A 20,309-nucleotide genomic window follows, 5' to 3' on the forward strand; every position below is an offset into this window, starting at 1 on the left:
TTACGCAGTATGCATTTTTTTTTGCCTGGCTTCTTTCATGTAGCATCATTACTTTGAGTCATCCATGTTGTTTTTTGTTTCTGAGTAGTATTCTGTTATATGTATATGCCACAATTTCTTGCCCCCTATTCTGCCAGTTTTATTGTGATATAATTGACATATAACATTGTATAAATTTAAGGTGTACAAAGAAAGTTAATTTCATACACATATATTGGGAAATGATTACTAACATAACTAACATCTGCATCATGTTGTATAGTTATTCTTTTTTGTGGTGAGAACATTTAAGATCCTCTTTGCAATGCACAAATATATATTATTATTAATTATAATTGCTATGCTGTAGATCCCCAGAACTTAAACTCATAGCTGAAAATATGTACTCTTTGACCAACATCTCTCCTTATCCCTGCACCCCTTAGCCTCTGGCAACTACCATTCCAGTCTCTATTCCTATGAGTGCGGCTTTTTTAGATTCCACATAGAAATGATATTATACAATATTTCTCTTTCTCTGTCTGACTTATTTTACTTAACATAATGCCCTCAAGATCCATCTGTGTTATTGCAAAAAAACAGGATGTCCTTCTTTCTCATAATATTCCATTGAGTGTTTACAGATGGTCCTTGAATAATGTCCTTTTGTTCAAATGTTATTTCATCATAATATTGATGAGATATTGTAGGAATTGAACTCTTGATTATATCAGTTAGCCTATTGTAAAATTGATTTCATTATATGTCATTTCACTTAAAGTCACAGAACCTGTGGACAGCACTAAGTGAGGACTTAGTGTATTCCATATCTTCTCTATCCACTCATCCATTGACCGACACTTAGGTTGTTTCCCACAATTTATTCATCTTTTGATTGATGTTTGTGTTGTTTCCAGTTTGGGGCTATTACAAAACTGCTTTGAACATTTGTGTACAGGTCTTTGTATTATATATCTTTCCTTTTCTCTTGAGAGGGGAATGACTGGATCATATGTTAGGTGTGTGTTGTAATTGTATTTTTCTAATATTTGTAAGAAAGGTTAAATTATTTTTGTTTTCTAATATTTTTAAGAAAGGTTAAATTTGTTACGTGGAAGTATAGCTATTCAGTTGTTCATTTTAGAATTGTTTTATAAATGCTGTTATTTCAAATCTTTCCATTTTTTTATGTACACATCTATGAAGACAAAGTGATTCCAGTTACTCACTCATTGAGGGCTAGAAACATCGTCCAGACTGCAGAACACTTGCATGAAGAGAATGGTGATGTTGAAGTTCGCCGCAGTTGTAGGATTAGAAGTCGTTACAGTAGTGTGAATCAGTCAGTGCTATTCGACAAACTTATAACAAAGTAAGTAAAATTTATTTAGATCAAGATGGTTTAGCTGGCAAAACTTTTGTTGGGGGGAGATCATAGATTTCAACCCAGCAAATATTTAATGCACATAGTTTGTGTAAAGAGTAGAGGAGAATGATTATTAGTAAAGGACTTTGTAATAATTGCATGTGCATATTTAAATTCTTTGAGGAAATTTTAAAAATATTTTGATACAAGTAAATCAAGAAATAGAGATATTTAAAAATCTCAGCGCTCAAATAATATAATAGAAAGAAAATTAAGTTTCTAAAAATGTCCTATTTTACAGTTTTAGCTTATATTGGTATCAATTTTTTTTAAGCACTGCTGAAGCTGTACTTCAAAAAATGGATGACATGAAGAAGATGCGTAGACGGCGAATGAGAGAGCTGGAAGACTTGGGAGTGTTCAATGAAACAGAAGAAGTAAATACATTCTTCCATCAAGGGGTTGATTTAATAATCTTCAGTTTAACCTCTTTTCTATAGTACCTGCCTATTTTTGGTTAAATTGGTCATCATTTTATTCAGCATTTGTTTGATCTGTCATTAGTCATTGCTGCAATTGTAAGAGTTTATAGCTATAAATATTCAATTTGAGCAAGATTGAAGCAAAATTCCTACTGAGTTTTTAAAATAAGTGTACTAAATGTTAATGGCTTTTATTTAAACGTTTTTAGGGGAATCTTAATATGTACACAAGAGGAAAACAAAAAAGTATTCAAAGAACAGATGAAGAAACAACTGACAATCAAGAAGGCAGTGTGGGTTAGTCTTTTCTCTTGTTCTATCTTCTGGGTTTGAATTTCAGTACTTTTATTTAGTAGGACATAGCCTTTTTATTCAGAAGCTGTGACACTTGTAGTTTGTGGGAGATCAGAATTTGGTCATCATTTGAAAGAAGAAAGTGAGGTGGGGAGATCTTAAAAGGATAGTATATTTTGTCAAGGAAGGTACTTGAAATCAATTCTAAAGGAAATAAAACTGGTTTGCTTGTGTAATACATAGACAGATACATATCTCTCTACCTGTTTTAACTTTAAAAAGTGATTAAAGTTAAGTTTTGCTGTTTTATTTAGGACTTACTACTGTAATTTATTAGAATTTTTCTTGAGTGAGAACCAGTTTTCTCAAATGCAATTTAAATGTTTGGTGTTTTACATTATCATAAGTAGTTTATTTGAGTTATGCCCTGGTGTAATTCAGTGAGTCAGAAGGGCGGGTTGGATTGTCAAATTTAAGTTTAAAAGGCAAAAACTAGGTGAGGAGATACTCAAATTTGTCAACATGTTACATTAATTTGGAAGCTTAAGTGTAGTCACCTATCTTAATGAAATTAACAGTAATACCATAAACTTTAGTTTGGTACTTACTGACAGTAGCCTTTAAACTTGTTTCTCTACTTCCTTTTTTTTCCTTTTTCTAGATGTTTTTAATACTACATTTAATTTCTTTCCATTTTTCAAAAATATTTAGTGTTGTAAAAGAATTACAGATTCTTTCTGAACAATCTAGAAGTAAATAATTTTAAAAAGAGGGTCTGTTTCTTTCTTAATTCCCCTATATTAAAAATCATTAACATTTTGGTGAGTATCCTGAAAGTAAATGTTTCTTAATTGTAGAATCATCTGAAGAGGGTGAAGACCAAGAAGATGAAGATGATGGTGAAGATGAAGATGATGGTGAAGATGACGAAGACGATGATGAAGAAGAAGATGGAGAAGAAGATAATCAGAAACGATATTATCTTAGACAGAGAAAAGCTACTGTTTACTACCAGGCTCCATTGGAAAGTAAGGGCTGGATTTTTTTTTTTTCCTAGGAGACTATGTAACTATATTACCTTTGATTTTACTGTCCTTCCTCCATTATTATTTTTCATGTCTTTATTTTGTGTAATACTCATGACTGTTGTCTTCTTAACCTATCCTAAATGTGCAAGAAGTCAGTTCTTCCAAAGAGTTAAATTTTAGCCTTTACCAAAGCAAATAATTGGGCTGTTTTGAAATTTCAAGTCTCTTTATTTTAGATTTCACAGCATTTCTACTTAATTTATTTTGTCAGTTTGTATAAATAGGACTGCTTTTGATTTTTGTTAGTTGTGCCTCGATACTTAAGAGCATTTACATGCAGGGCTGATAATCAGCTGTTATGCATCAGTACGATCATAAGGGCTGTTTGTGCCAATATATGTTTTGGTTGGTTGGTATCTGTACTATCTATACATGTTTTCAACAGCAACCTTGCAAATGATTTCAAACATGAGCTGTAAAATATTCTAGAGGAGATTTGTACTAGTATTTTCATACAATACAGCACCTTTGTAAGTACTTATATGAAGAGCAAAACTATCTTCATACATATTTATATGTCATATGCATCTAACGTTTTGTTTTTCTTTTCCATTAAGAACCTCGTCACCAGAGAAAGCCCAATATATTTTATAGTGGCCCAGCTTCTCCTGCAAGACCAAGATACCGATTATCTCCTGGGGGTCCACGAAGTCCTTACTGTAAACGAATGAACAGGTTTGGTTCTGAAATAATGATTAATTTATGACAACATAATTTTGGCTATTTGGAAGATAGGAATCTAGAGTCTTAGAATTGGGTGTATTAGGATAAAAATTCTAGAATCTTATATTTGGAAGAGTTAACTATGCCTTTAGTGCTCTAATCCCCACTATCACTGAATAGTTTTTGCTTTTGTTTCCACTAATAGAAATTGTCAGTAACTTACCGTGATAAGGTAGTTTACTCCATTATTTCACACTTTAGTAATAGACCGCTACCTTTGTTTCCGTGTTTACTGTATTCCTGATTTGGTGTTAGGCGTTTTACATAGTCTCTTTCATTTAATCTTTATATGAACTTAGAGTTTGAGTTTGGTCTTATCTTCATATACTATCACAGGTATGTTTTACTACCATCACGAAATTCTAAATTACATAGCTTTTAGACTTCTCATGACTTTGACCATCCTTTTCTGGATCAGTTTTTTAAAATTTGTTTCTTATATAGGAGGAAAATTAATTTTCTTTGTTCAGATTATTTGTGGGTTTCTTTCCCTTCTACATTCCAACAGTTAGTGTTTGTCATATGTACATCCCAAGATGTAATTCTTGGTATTTCCTCATTTTCCAAAGTAATAAAAGGATTTCTGATGCATTGGAACTTTCTGGGTAATGGTAGCATTATAGTAGTTCGTGAATGAGAGAGCTTTTTGGTGAGGACTGAAAATGCAGAAAAAAAATGACACTGTAGTGGGAAATGGTACTTTTTTCCTAATATTAATTTGCTCAGAAGTAAGACTAAAGTCCTATGAGACTTCAGCAATTTGAACAGTTCTTAGATGTCTCCTCCTAGTAGCAGACTAGCTGATCATGTTTTGGTCATAGAAAGCAACACTTTAGTAGGTGTGGATAAATTCTTCTTTTCTGGGAAAAATATGAAATACGACTTGTGTCCCTGGGTTTTGTAATTTCATTTTCAGAATGCCAAAGTCACAAGTGTATATTCTAGACTTCTTGTTACATCATCCCTTTTCTCACAATTAAAACCCAGAAGGATGGAGGATAAGGAAGGCAAACTCAATCCGTCAGGGCTCTCCAAGATAAATTGCACTTCAAATGAGGCCACACTGTCAGTACTTTTCATAGGCCCCTTAGAATATTGTTCAAGACCCATATTTTGATAGGGAAATGTAACGATCTTCAGAATAGGAGAGTAAGGTGTAGTGTTCCCTGGAATCCCTAACAAGCATAGGGCCCAAGACAGCTGTCTTGGTTTCCTGGCTCAAAGGACAGACCTGTCTGATCCAGCAGAAATGAGAGGGTGGCAGTTACTTTGAGATTTAATTTCTTCTCCCATCTTGACTCCTTTGTTTCTTGAAGTAACATGCTTGTTGACTGTTTCTACAGTCGTCACTTGCAATGTATCTTGGATCGGTAGGAACTTTTTTGCCCCTTTGGTGTTAAGAGTTCCCATGTTGGGTTCACAGAGTCTATTCTTACTCTCTGTAAAGTATCTCACATTGTTGCATAGCTCCTTGGGTGTAGAATTTTTTTCCCTTCCAATTATTTAACAAATGTTTCAGTACTACTATGTGCCAAGCTCTATGGATGTAAAAATAATGAGCCCAGGTTTCCTGCCCTTGGATTTCATAGACTAGCAGAGAATCCTGACACATTTAAAGTATGAACTACGAGATTTAAGCTGTACCCTGGAGTCACATTGTTTGACTTAATGACCTTTTGGTGTTGGTTTTGGTAGCTGCCTTTAAAGTTTCTTTTTGATAATAGCTTTATTGGGATATAATCCACGTAAAGATTATAGCTCATCCATTTAAAGTGTACAGTTCAATGGCTTTTAGTATACTCACGAAGTTGTGCAACTTGCACCACAATCAATTGTAGAACATTTTTCTTGCCTCAAAAAGAAACTCCACTCTTTAATTTTAACTCCCCAATACCTCCATCCCCTGGCTGTAAGCCACCACTGATCTACTTTCTGTCTTTATAGTTTTGCCTATTCTGGGTATTTCATATAAGTGGAATCTTTTGTGACTGGCTTCTTTCACTTGTATAACATTTTTCAGGTTTCGTCCATGTTATAGCATGAATCAGTATCTCATTCGTTTTTCTTGCCAAATAAGATTTCATTGTATAAGTACTCCTGTACCATATTTTCTTTATCCATTTATCAGTTGATGGACAGTGGCTTGTTTCTACTTTTTGGCTATTATAAATAATGCTACTATGAACATTTGCGTACACCTTTTTGTGTGGACATATATTTTCATTTCTCTTGGGTATATACCTAGAAGTGGAATTGCTGGGTCAAATGCTAACTATATGTAATGTTTCTAGGAAGTGCTAGATTGTTTTCCAAATTGCTGCTTCACTTTACATTCCCATATACAGTGTATGAGTTTCCGTTTTCACACATCTTTACTAACACTTATTATTACCTAACCTTTCGAATGTAACCCTTTAAACCTCTTTTTTTTTTTTTTTTGAACTTTCTTGCCACGGTGGTGTGAACATCTCATTTCTTCCAACAACCTTAATGGCAGTCATTTTACTTTTTCATGAAGACACCAGCTTCTATTTATAGTTTATGTTCTACTTCAGCTAGTGAGGCATGGAAATAAAGCACATATCCAAAGAATCATTTGAACATTGCCCTTGGTGTCCATGGCAAATGGTCAAGAAACCTTGCAACCACAATTCAGGATCTTCCAAGGGTCTTTTGGTAACTTATCACAGCAGAGCTTCTGGAATGCTGCCTTTGAGCAGGATTTTCTTTCTTCTTTATGGTTGATAACTTCTAGTCATCTAAGGTTTATTCTTTAGCTTCATTATGCAGTTTCTGGAACAAGCCTAGTCCCTTTGAACAAGAGGATAACATAATACCACAATTGCTTCACCAGGATTCCAAAGTGCTCCTTGTCAAGGAACTAGGACTGGCAACTCTAGACACTCTGATTAGGTTCACAGTGCTTGTCCATGCCAAAGTTTTCAAGTTTTTAGTAAAATGGGAAAACATGAGTGTGGTATGTGTATTCAGAATCTTTTTTAAACGGGAATACTGGCCTTTCTACAGCACAAAATAATTATGAAGAACCTGGACCCATGACTAGGACAGCCTAGGTTGCCAGCTTGGCTCCACCACTTACCATGTTTCCCCGAAAAATAAGACCTAACTGGAAAATAAGCACTAGCATGATTTTTCAGGATGACATCCCCTGAACATAAGCCCTAATGCGTCTTTTGGAGCAAAAATTAATATAAGACCTGGTCTTATTTTTGGGGAAACACAGTATTGGTTATGTTTGGCAAATTAACCTCTCTGTGCTTCAGTTTTTTTTTATCTGTAGGAAGGGTATAAGAGCACCTATCTCATAATATTGTGAGACTTAGATGAGTTAAAGCACTTAAAATAGTATCTGGCACATATTAAGTGCTACGTGTATTTATTATTGTAACCATAATGTTTACAAATAATCCCTATTTGCAAATCAAATGTGGAAAACTAATTCAGTCCAAAAGTTTTGTTTTTTGCTTATAAGTTGACTAGTTTTTTGAAATAAACAACTGGAAATCATCGGTGTAGTGTATAGAATGAGGATTTTTGGAATAGATAGATATGGGTTTGAATTCTGACAGCATCATTGACTAATTCTGATATCTTGAGCAAGTTATTTAAACTATGAGCCCCATTGGCTCTGACTGTAAGATGAGCCTACTAATAAGTACTTTTTCCAAGTTTTAATTAAGAGTAAATGAGATACTATGCCAACTAACTGGTACAAAAAGCATTTAGTAATTTTTTTATTCACTTAGTAAATGTTAGTCCCTTTTATTAATTGTGAAGTTAATCTTAATTTTATTTGAATGCATACTAAATTCACATACAATAATGTGAGTTATGCGACTACAAGTTAGAGTCTCTGTAGTGTTAATGGTAATATTAAATAAGTTAGTCTTTCATATAAAATTTCAGACTTACACTAGACAGTTTCAGTTTCAGGCTGGTCACAAAAATGGTCTTGAGTATGTTTGGGTAGGTGGACAGTGGAGGATTATTTTCTCACCTGTATCTGTTTCCATAACCCCTTTTCCAAAACCGTTGGGGCCATTTGTGTTTCAGAATTCTGATTTTTTGGGGGGAGGAGTATTTACAGAGGTAACATGCAATATAAACATCTCTAATGGTGTCTGGGCCAACACTGCTTAGTCAAATATATTAATTCTATAGGAAATCATGAATAATCATAGTAAGTGTGACAAATGGAGACTATGAATTGCCTTTATGACATTCCGGTCATGTTTTGCTGTTAAGTATATAATGGGAAAACTTGTTTTCAGAGTCTTTAGGTACAGGATTCTGGACCTACATTATGCAGATAATAGATTGTGACCCTTTTCTATTTTTGGAAACACCTACTTAACCATGATTGCACTGTGACTCAGGAGAAGCGCTAGACCCAAGCCAATGGAATGATTAAAGGTTTCCCCAGCCAGACTTTTTTTTGCCCCTTGTGTGTCTTTTGCAACTGTCCAAAGCCAGAAGTGATTTAAAAAATTATTTAATATTTTAGCACTTGACATCTTATTTAATACTACCCACCAGCCTAAGAATTTGATTGTATTTTAATTTTTTTAAATGAGAAGATTGAAGCTTATATATAGGTTGGGTAACTCGCCCACATTTACACATTAAGTGGCAGTTCTGAATTTATAGTTGATGATATACTAGATAAAAGGCCATCTTATTTCTGTTTCCTAAAATTTTTTTAACTTTTCTTAACCCCCTTGGTTTACATAAAAATTATCATGTTCTCCTTTTAAGGTCATTTGACATTTCAAAATAGGTGATTACCATTAAAATGTAAAATTATATATAGTATAATATTGAAAATATTTTTTTAAATTATAGTCCAAAAGATTCTAATACCCTCTTTTTCGTACCTTTCTCTTTGAAGATAACTGATTTATATCGAGACTAAGAAGTAACTGCCTGTACCATATCCCCTCTTAATAAACATTTGATGGTCAGCTCTGACACAGCCTGTTATCTTTTTTTCCCTTCCTCTCAGTTATCCAAGGCTTTTATTCCTTTTAAAAGATTCAACCAATAAAATTTACTTCATTGGTTCATCAGATGTATTGATTTTAGGATAAACCTTCTTTGGATCATTAGGTATTTCTGATGTTTGGATCTTACGCTCTTTTTCCTGCCCTTCCTCATTATGATTTTAATTTTCCTCTTTAGGCGAAGGCATGCAATCCACAGTAGTGACTCTACTTCATCCTCCTCTTCTGAAGATGAACAGCACTTTGAGAGGAGGAGGAAAAAGAGCCGTAATAGAGCTATCAACAGGTAAGTGCCGTATTGATGCCTTTTATAACTACCAGCTATTTTTTAATTTTTTTTATTTTTTAGATTTTATTGGGGAAGGGGAACAGGGCTTTATTGGGGAACAGTGTGTACTGCCAGGCCTTTTTTCCAAGTCAAGTTGTTGTCCTTTCAGTCTTAGTTGTGGAGGGCGCAGCTCAGCTCCAGGTCCAGTTGCCGTTGCTAGTTGCAGGGGGTGCAGCCCACCATCCCTTGTGGGAGTCGAACCAGCAACCTTGTGGTTGAGAGGATGCGCTCCAACCAGCTGAGCCATCTGGGAGCTCAGCGTCAGCTCAGCTCAAGGTGCCGTGTTCAATCTTAGTTGCAGGGGGCGCTGCCCACCATCCCTTGCAGGACTTGAGGAATTGAACTGGCAACCTTGTGGTTGAAAGGACGCACTCCAACCAACTGAGCCATCCGGGAGGCAGCTCAGCTCAAGGTGCCATGTTCAATCTTAGTTGCTGGGGACGCTGCCCACCATCCCTTGTGGGACTCGAGGAATTGAACTGGCAACCTTGTGCCCACTGGCCCATGTGGGAATTGAACCGGCAACCTTCGGAGTTAGGAGCATGGAGCTCTAACCGCCTGAGCCACCAGGCCGGCCCCAACCAGCTATTACTTTAAAAAGTGAAAGAGCTGAGTTATTTGGGAATAGGTACAGCTTGACTATTTAAGAAATTATACAATAGGTTAATGTATAAAGCCAGAATGCTGTCTTGTTTGAAATATCTACAGTTAAAACTAATAACATTTTAGTTTAGGTTAGAACATTTTTTTGTGTGTGCAGCCATTTTATAGCTCAGAATGGTGCTTGGTAAACACTGATTTCAGGAAATAAATTTTTTTCTATTTAAACACACTGTTTTTAATAATAACAATAATGCGTTCTTATTCCTTAGAACTCTTAAGAAAAATGGAAGGGTTTACTGATTTCATAATTCCTTGTAATATAAGTCCACATAAACTAATCAACTGATTTGATTCTCACAATGATCATATGAAGTAGATAGGGCAAGGATTATTCCCATTGTGCAGATGTAGGTGGGTGAGTGAAAACTGCAGTGATTGGATTCTAATATTCTTAGAGTAGGACACAAATGCTTGACAAAGCAATTGGAATATAATAATTGAAGGGGCATGCAAACCAACCATTTTTTGTATCCTAAGCTCTATTCTTTTATCACATTAATGGTTGCCGCTAGCCATGTGTGGCTATTAAGCACTTGAAATGTAGCTAGTCTGAGTTGAGATATACTGTAAGTTTTTGTATAAAAAAAAAAATACACTCTTGGATTTCAAAGACTTAGTACAAAAAAGAGACTATAAAATAGCTCTATTTTTAAAATATTAATTTTTCATGTTGAAATGATAATACAGTATTTTGGATATATTGGGATAAATAAAATATGTTATTAAAATTTTACTTTTTTCTTTTGTATGGCTAACAGAATTTTTAAATTACATTTTGGCTTACATTTCATTCCTATTGAACAACAGCTTTTAAATCATCCAAAAGCTGTATAGTTAGACTACGTGGATTTTTCTTTGCTTTCATAGAAATGTGCATCTAATCCTGTGAATTTTATGCAGTTATATTTCTATTAAAAATTATTTAAGAAATATCCTTTAAAAAGCCACAATTGAAAATTTGTCCATCTTAGGTTTCACAGTGTAAATTCCTCCTGGAATTTGGGGCTAGCGAGAATTGTCACTGGGAGTAAGCATGGTGCCTTCGCTTGTGTTCATTTGCAGCAGTCATTCTTTGCTTAGGCTTTCTGGTACAAGTATCTTAACCTCTAACATACGCAGTTTTCATTTTTCCATTGATAAAACAAGCAGCTTCTTCTAGGCATGCTCTTTGTAACGTACCATAACTTTTTGAAAGTAGTTAGGAAAGTAGTGATTCATTCTTGCTTGAGAGGATTGATGTGGATCCAAATCCTGGTGAACTGACTACTTTGCTGAGAGGTGTTTAGCAGTTGCTGGAGGTCTGCAGACACCCTGCTTGGTCTGATTCCCGGATCTACCACTGACTTGTTTGTGACCTTGGGCATTTTAGTTTACATTTTCTGTCTTGATTTTGTTGAAAATTGGGGAAATAATAATACTTCACAAGACTGTTGTGAGGATTTAATGCAGGAATACATCTCAAGCACCTAAAACCAGAATAGTGTCTGGCAAATGGTAAAGATTCATATATATTAGAAATGATCATTATATGTATACTGATGCTGCTGAATTCTCAACCATGAATTATTTTATGGTTTTGTGGCATCTTGAAAACTTGTTTTCATTTGATTATATAATTTTAATAATAAAACTTCAGATATAACTATTTCTAACATTTAAGTTCTCAACTTATATAGGCAATGAGAAAGTTGAAATACATAATCTTAAGATTGTTGCAGCTGAAATTTTGTTTTAAATTCTTAAGAAAAATGCCCATATTTTAACAAGGCATTTGGGGGAGAAAGTGAGTTGATAGTTTTGGTTTTTAAAATCTATTAAATTTATTGGGATGACATTGGTTAGTAAAATTATATAGGTTTCAAGTGTATATTTCTGTAGTACATCTATATATTGCATTGTGTGTTCACCACCCAGAGTCAGTTCTCCATCCATCACCATATAAGTGATCCTGTTTACCCTCATCTACCCCCTCACTCCCCCTTACCCTCTGGTAACCACTAAACTGCTCTCTGTGTCTATGACTTTTTGTTTCTTTGTTTGTCTTGTTCGTTTTGTCACTTTCAGTTTTAATCCCACGTATCAGTAAAATCATATGGTTCTCAACTTTTTCTGTCTGACTTATTTCGCTTAGCATGATTATCTCAAGATCCATCCAGGTTGTCACAAATGGCAGTATTTCATCTTTTCTTATGGCCAAGCAATATTCCATTGTATATATGTACCACATCTTCTTTATCCAATCATCTATCAAAGGACACTTTAGTTGTTTCTGTATCTTGGCCACCATAAATAATGCTGCAATGAACATAGAGGTACATATGTCTTTATGGAGAAATGTTTTCAGATTTTTTGTGTAGATACTCAGAAGGGGGATTGCTAGGTCATATGGTAATTTTATTCTTAATTTTTTGAGGAGCCTCCATACTATTTTCCATAGTAGCTATACCAAATTCCCACCAGCAGCGTATGAAGATTCCTTTTTCTCCCAACCTCTCCAACACTTATTATTCCTTGTCTTGTTGATAATAGCCATTCTAACAGGTGTGAGGTGGTATATCATTGTGGTTTTGATTTGAATTTCCCTAATAGCTAGTGAAGGTGAGCATCTTTTTATATATCTGTTGACCGTTTGTATGTCTTCTTGGAAGAACTGTCTGTTCAGGTCCTCTGCCCAATTTTAATTGAATTGTTTGCTTTTTGTTGTTGAGTTATACAAGTTCTTTATGTATTTTGGATATTAGCTCCTTATCATAGGTGTTGTTTGCAAATATCTTCTCCCATTCGGTCAGTTGTCTCTGTTTTGTTCATGGTTTCTTTTGCTGTGCAGAAGCTTTTTAGTTTCATACAGTTCCATTCATTTATTTTTGCTTTTATTTCCCTTTCCTTTGAGGTCAAATTCATAAAATCCTCTCTGAATCCAAGGTCCATAGGTTTAGTACCTGTGCTTGCTTCTATGCAATTTATTGTTTATTTTTAAAATAGGTGCCTCCCACTAAATTTTCGGAAAGATGAATTAAAAGGAATTTATAAAGATCGAATGAAAATTGGAGCAAGTCTTGCTGATGTTGATCCAATGCAACTAGATTCTTCAGTGAGTACTGTCTTGAAATGTATGCTTGAGCTGTAATAATGTTCTTTGTTTTAAAGTTTAAAAAAATACATATATTTTTTAATCAAAATTTTTAATCAAAAAAAATTTTTGCAGATTTTTTTTTTATTTTTTTTTATTTTAAATCGCCAAGCCACAACTAAGGCACTATTACTCAGTTGACTGTGTGTGGGTTTGGGTGTAGTTTGGGGGTGGAGTGACATTTTAATTTTGACTCCACATCTAAGAATGTTACTGTTTCTCTCCCATTGCCAGGTACGATTTGATAGTGTTGGTGGCCTGTCTAATCATATTGCAGCTCTAAAAGAAATGGTTGTGTTTCCATTACTTTATCCAGAAGTCTTTGAAAAATTCAAAATTCAACCTCCAAGGTAATTTAATTATACATTTTATTGTAGCCAAAATCTGTGCTATGCTATATGATTGTCCAGAAAGATAATGCTTCTCTGTTGAAATTTTTCAGGCCTACTGTATTTGTACATTTTTTTGCAAGTTTCTGGGTGCTTTTAATATTTTTACTTTCTTAATGTGTAACATGAAAAATGGTTTCAAAATTGATTATCCTTGAGAAAAATGATTGTCCATGGTTTTTGATACATTGAATGATATTACTCCCATACATACATTTTACTTTTTTTCTTTTATTTTTAAAATTTAGTTTAAGTTTGTATCAAAGTAATATATGTACATAATTTAAAAAAATCAAATAGTACTATAATTCTTTTTTTAAAAAATGGTAGTAGTCCCTCTTCTACCTTTCTCCATTTCAGAGCCAACTACTTTTAAATCCTTTAGCTGTACATATGCTTATACTATAATTTTTAATTTTTTTAATTTTAGACACAATCTGTATACTTCAAACTATGGACAGTGACTATTTGGCTTTTACTTTTCCTACCTTCTACATATACCTACGCTTTCCCTTCCTCATATACTCCCAATAGTTCATTTATACATCTATAAAATTGTTGAATCAATTTTCAGTGTTTGCTTTATGACTATGTAAATATTTCTTAATCTGAACCATAGATAGTATATTATGACAACTATATAGTACGTTATTTCCTCTCTTACAACCCTCTTGTCCCCCCTCAGTTATATCTGAAGTTTTATTATTTTGCTTTTGTTTTTATTTTTTTATACTTATCAATTCATCCATAAAGTCTTCACTAGAGTTATAAAGTTCTTTTCAGTACAGTTGAACATATCAAATCATGTTTTGGCTCCTTATGTTTGTAGGCATATCCTGGAGGCTTTGTTCTCCAGCTTCTTTCTGGACTGATTACTCTTAGTCTTATAACACAACTAAGCCTTAGGACTGTCCATCACCGTCTTCGTGGGATTTCCTTTATGTTTCTTTCAGTGCTGCGTTCAACGAAGACCTTGATTTATAGCTGTGTTTTGATGCAGCACATTCTAGGAATGTCCTGAGAAAAAGAGTGTATGGGAGGTTATTTTTATTATTATTATTACTATTATTATTATATTTTGAGAACAGTCATGTGACGTCACACTTCCTTTATGTCTTTTCCCCTTCCCCCTTTATTATGCCATCTATACCTCTGCAATCTGTAAACATGTCTGATTTCTGGGAAAGTTTTTTGGTATCACTTCTTTGGGAATTTTTCCACTCCAATTTTTCTCTTAACCTCAATACATGTCAGTTGGATGTTGGACTTTCTAGACGTTTTTCTCTCGTTTTGGTCTCTCTTGATGTTAGAGGCTTTCCCTCCCCAAGTGTCTAGCAATCCTTGGCTCTCTTAAGAGTGAAGCATGTTTGTAAAGCTCACTGGTAGCGCTTGTTAACTTGTAGGCCTCACCTTAGGGTGATTGGTGGTGGGGCTGATGCTTTCACCAGGAGTCCTCGAGTCCTCAAAGTCAGTATCTAGGGGTGTTTTTTTCCCAGAGACACATCCTCCAGTCTTCTATCTGAAGCTTATGAGCCTGTCTGTCAGCATTTTAGCATACCATTTTAGCAAGGGTTAGTCTCCACCGTTAAGTGTGGAGTTTTTCACTTACTTCCTACAGCATTTCATCTTGTCCTCTATCAGAAAGTAAACCATCCAAGCAAGATGCCTACACAGGGCAGCAAAAAGGGATCAGGGTGGTGTCCAAGTTCTTTAATAATGTTTTACTCCCTCCTTCTGTTTGCAGCCCTACCTTTTACACCTCCTTGAGATACATATTGCCTCTCAATCCTGAAAGGGGTTTTGAAAATTAGCCTTCTTTTTAGGAGCTTCTTTATTTTAGGTTTTTAGATTTTTCAGGTCTGCTAAAGTCATCTGCATTCTAAATTGCACAATTTTGTCGGAATACCTCAAGTGCTGTCTCATTTTGTTACTCACTTTGTTTTATGCACTTTAGTGAAATTAAAAGGAAGACCACAGGTAAAACCATGTATTCAATCTGTCAAGTTTAACTAGAAGTCCACTCTTGAACTTTTTATATCACCATTGTTTTTTTATCTTCTTCCTTTTTCTTCCAGTTTTTATACCTTATTAACCCATTTTTAAACCCTAGTCCCTGATTCCCTTTTCCTTATACACCTTTTCTCCCTGAATCTTCCTTTTCTTCCCTCATTGATTTAAGTAAACTTTTTTAAATTAGTACGCTTTTTTGCCTTTTGCATTATAAAAGTGTGTACTATAAAACAATGACAGTTAAACATTGGTGAATAAAATTTTTTTTAATTTATTTTTCAGTTAATATTACTCAGCTGTAAAATTTTTTTAATCAGGAAGATATTAATATTCAATAATAACATTTACTTCTTATAGGAAATCTTAGAAGTACCTAAAATAATATAGTGAACTTAGAAGCAACAACAAATTCCCATAGTTTTTTCTCTGTATTTCTCTTTCCTTACAACATACATTTACCCCCATAAAAATCAAATACATGATTGTGTAAACTTGCTGTTTTCATATGTATGTTGTCTTTCCATTGTAACAGCTGAATAATGTTCCATTATGTGGATGTATTAAATTTTATTTGATTTTGCTGTTTCTGGCTATTCAGTTTTCTCCCAACTTTTCATTATCACAAATGTCAATATCATGAACATCTCACTGCTTTCTCTTTGTGTGAACCCTTAGTTCCTTCTTTAAGATACAGTCTCACAAAGAAGATTGTTGGCTCAATAGATATGTTTTTAAAATCTATTCCTGCATTGGCTTTTGTACATTAAAATCACTGTGGTTTATTCCATTTGTTTATATGATTGTTTTCTTACCAGTTGCCTTGTTTTTTTACGTCTACATTTGATTATGTCCCTTTCTTATTATTTTTTCTTTTATATGTTATTAATAGATTTTCTCCTATCACTTGTGATTTTTTTTCCCCACCATTCTTATGTCATTTCTGTTTTTCTGGGATTTTCCTTAAGTGTTTCTTTCCAAGAGCAGTTATTTGATGATCTGAAATTGATTATTTCGTATTACTTTAATAGATCTTAATACCTGACACATTCTGTTTCTACACCCTTTTTACATTTCTACTAAGAATTATGAGTATAGCCCATTTTCTCATAATTCTATCCTAAGAGCAATGAATAACTTTGGAAATATGTGAAAAAGTTGTAGGTTACCCTATGGCAGTGATGCCATAAAATTTATTTTAAATTATTTACATTGTCCTATTCTCTATTGCCCAACCGTCATTATTTCTTTAAATTCTCTCTCCTATCTTACTTTCTCTCCTGTTCAATCCCAACATGTTTTCTTGCAAAACTTTGGGTGTTCTGTTACTGAGGCTTAGACCAAAGATTGCAAATGAAATCTGTTATTCTTTCCCCTGACCTGTTACAAAAGTAAACTATCAAGTTTTTTAAGCATGACTTTTATGCAAGGAAAGGTACTATAATGAGCATAATGAATGAATAAAATACTGTTTTAAATAAAGGGTTTTATTTAGTTTCAATATTAATTTTGTAATATCAATACTAATTCCCAGGTTTTAGGTTCTGCTTTGTGGATTGAAATATTTCGTTTGTCTTACTTTTTTATTCACTAATTAAGAGCATTCATGAAATTAGTTTGTAATTTTGTTGAAATAGTCTACTTTTTAAAAATGTACTACTAAAATAATACTTATCCTTTCACAGAGGTTGTTTGTTTTATGGTCCACCTGGAACTGGAAAAACTCTGGTTGCTAGAGCACTTGCCAATGAGTGCAGTCGAGGAGATAAGAGAGTAGCGTTTTTTATGAGGAAAGGTGCCGATTGTCTGAGTAAATGGGTAGGAGAGTCCGAAAGACAGCTACGATTGCTATTTGATCAGGTATGACATTAAAATTTGCCTATCTAGATCTATAATCAATGTAGATGTAAGTATGTAAGGATTAGATAAATATTGCATTTAATCAGATTTCATAGAAATAAACTAAGAAGAATTAGACTAAATATATAATCTTCCTAGGTTATTTTCCTTTGTATATGAAGATAACACCAACCTATAAGGAACAGTTTTATAGTAAGAAGAGAAAGGAACAGTTAGTTGTATCTAAGTTCTTTGGAGTCTTTGATTGCATACCTAGAGAGTGAGTGGTAGTTTCATACTTAGAGAGATAGTAGTAGTTATGTCTCAATATGAGAAGATTAGTTCTGCCCTAGAGTGGCTTTCAATTTCATGTTCCAGATTGTATTGACAGCACATGTGAGATAATAGATTCTGAGCTACTGAGACATATTGCTGCAAATGTTTTTAAATCTCTTTAGGGAACTCACTGAGATTTTTTTGTTTTAACTTTCCTGGAAGTTTTGTTGTTGTTGTTCTTGTTTTTTAACTATGCATCTTGCTAAATGTTTTCCCATCCTGACACGGAGGGAAGACTGTATCACTGTCGTATTCTAGTCTTTATGTTGTTGACAGTGGGTGTTTCTTTGTGTGTCCCAATAATGATAGCTATATGAAATCTAAGTTATGTAGTCAATAGAGTGTATTTTGAGTATGTCTAATTGAAAGTGCAAACAAAATTAAACTACATGTTATTATAGTTTAGACTGAATCCTTAAAACATAGTTCTTGAATTTACATTTAGATTTATAAATTCTGTAAGCAAGTTAGAATGAAAATGGATTTAAATGGTTTATATTAAGTCTACATATTTGAAATTTTTCATGATAACATGCAACCACTGGACCTACTTTCTAGGCTTATCAGATGCGCCCATCAATTATTTTCTTTGATGAAATTGATGGTCTGGCTCCAGTACGATCAAGCAGGCAAGATCAAATTCACAGGTAAAACTTGCTTGATGACGTGTCTGCCTTTTTTCCTATATTCTGAGCTGTATTGATATTTCATCAGGGATAGAATGGTTAGTTGAGTGGTGAAAGAAACTTTAAAAAGCAGTAGTTTCTTTTTTGTTAGTAGAACCCCAATACATAGTTGAAAAAGAAAAAGTGAGCCTGTTCTGGATGGCAGGTCTCAAGTACAGTATTAAAATCTTGGTTACAGATTGAACTCATGATACAAACTTAAATGCCCACTGGCCGGTGAGTTGAGGCAGGCCAAAGGTTAAGAGTGGGGCTGGGGCTTGAATGTTCAGTCATAAGAGCATAGCAAGTTGTTTTTAACTTCAGCCTATTATTGAAGGGCAGAATCTGAGCCAGACTTGAAAAATAAATTTTCTCTCTTAAATTTTATATTCAAATTTTGGTGTTAATTATCTTTTAAATGTTGCCAACTAATTCAGATGCTTTTAAGACACTGCCTGAGCCAAACAAAATATGTCTTAGTGCTTGACTGCTAGTTTAACATTCTAATGACAGCCTAAATTCATTTTCAGGATGGCAAAATTGAATGTCCCCTATGATAAGCTGCTTACTCAAAGGAGCACTTTTTCCTTAGTGCCACTTCAACTTAAATCTAAATTACTTTTAGTCCCAGTTCACCTTCAGTCTTTCAGAGCTTCTTTTCAAATGGTCTCATGAATTATCTGATTGCTTAATTAATTTGGGATACCCTAAAGCAAGTGTTTGCATGCCTTTATTACTCCAGTATTATTTTTTATTGTAGATGATAATAAAAGAGGAACGAGACATAATGTGAATGATAGATTTTGACTTGCCTAACCCCTGACAATATTTACTATATTCTGGTGGCCTTGATGCTATACAGTGTCATTTGTTGCTCTGAGTAAATTAAAATGTTAAGTACTATGGTAAAAAGTTATGTCTGCATATCCTACCAGTAATCAACAAACTTTTAATATATGACACATTTCATTATCAGCCATACTGTATTCATTGTGTTAATAGGGAGAAACATTTAATACTAACATCACTTTGCAGTAATTGAGTACTTGTTATATTTTGGAACAGTTCTAAAGGGATTAGAGTTATTTTAGCAAGCATATGCCATCTCAAATATATACACACACACATACATATATATTTTAAGAGAAATTTGGTGTGCAAGTAATTATGTTGATGCATTAGAAAATAACATTTTTTAGCCTAAGATGAAGACGATGCACATATAAAATAAATTAAAACCCTAAAGTCTTTACTTTGAATTAAAGATATTATGAATCCATGATGAATTTTTTATTTTCAAAGAAAAAATAATTCCAAGCTCTGGACACTAAAAAGGTCTAGAAGCCATCACAATTCAATAGCAATTTGTACCACTAGCACCCGGATTGTGGTCTCTAAATACTAGGGCTCTTAGGAGAGATGATGGGTTTCAGAATTGAGTCAGGAAATAAGCAAGACAAGCCTGGAACATCTTGTAATGCCTGAAAGCAAGGAAGCAATCGAAGACTACAGGGGTCATAGCAGAATGACATAGCCAATTTCGAAGCGGTTTCCATATGCCAAAGATGGGACAATTTGAACATCAAAAATAGTAATGACTACAACAGGTTGAAATGCATCGAATAACATTTAAAAAGTCAGTTTTTAATGGTCTTTTTTAAAAAAAAAAATCTAATTGGTCACCAGAGGTTGCTAAAACAGTGACTCATTACTTTGAAAATTGATAAAGAGAATGAATTGAGTATTTTTTTTCCTGTTCTTTAACCATGATTCAGGCTATGACTCAGGTTAATTTCATAGTTGATGAAGTAACGATGTTCTTTGTAGGAAAATCACAGTTAATAAATGCAGAGGAAATTTAAAAATCAACATTTTGCAACCCCTTATGAAAAACGGAATCTAGACCTGTTCTTTTCAACTGGGGGGTGATATTGCACCCCAGGGGACCAATGTTTAGACATTTTTGACTGTCACAGCTGGGGTAGGGAGGGGAGCACTA

The 20,309-nt window shown here is 34.0% G+C and overlaps 1 protein-coding gene across 2 annotated transcripts in view; it reads left to right on the forward strand.

Annotated features, from left to right (window-relative positions):
- ATAD2 (ATPase family AAA domain containing 2) overlaps positions 1-20,309 on the forward strand; it is a 51,430-nt gene that overhangs the window by 12,610 nt on the left and 18,511 nt on the right. For both annotated transcript variants that reach the window (XR_012490692.2, XM_019719294.3), the window contains exons 4-13: positions 1,186-1,351; positions 1,680-1,782; positions 2,037-2,124; positions 2,979-3,149; positions 3,767-3,884; positions 9,132-9,239; positions 12,927-13,035; positions 13,309-13,424; positions 17,156-17,330; positions 18,204-18,292. Coding sequence is in view for 1 of the 2 variants with exons in the window: in XM_019719294.3 (XP_019574853.2) it covers positions 1,186-1,351; positions 1,680-1,782; positions 2,037-2,124; positions 2,979-3,149; positions 3,767-3,884; positions 9,132-9,239; positions 12,927-13,035; positions 13,309-13,424; positions 17,156-17,330; positions 18,204-18,292 (1,243 nt within the window). In the remaining variant the exon portion in view is untranslated. The remainder of the gene's footprint in view (positions 1-1,185; positions 1,352-1,679; positions 1,783-2,036; positions 2,125-2,978; positions 3,150-3,766; positions 3,885-9,131; positions 9,240-12,926; positions 13,036-13,308; positions 13,425-17,155; positions 17,331-18,203; positions 18,293-20,309) is intronic.

Source organism: Rhinolophus sinicus, chromosome 6, assembly GCF_057876585.1.
Source record: "Rhinolophus sinicus isolate RSI-liver-muscle chromosome 6, RSI-T2T, whole genome shotgun sequence".
In the NCBI taxonomy this organism is placed as follows: domain Eukaryota; kingdom Metazoa; phylum Chordata; class Mammalia; order Chiroptera; family Rhinolophidae; genus Rhinolophus; species Rhinolophus sinicus.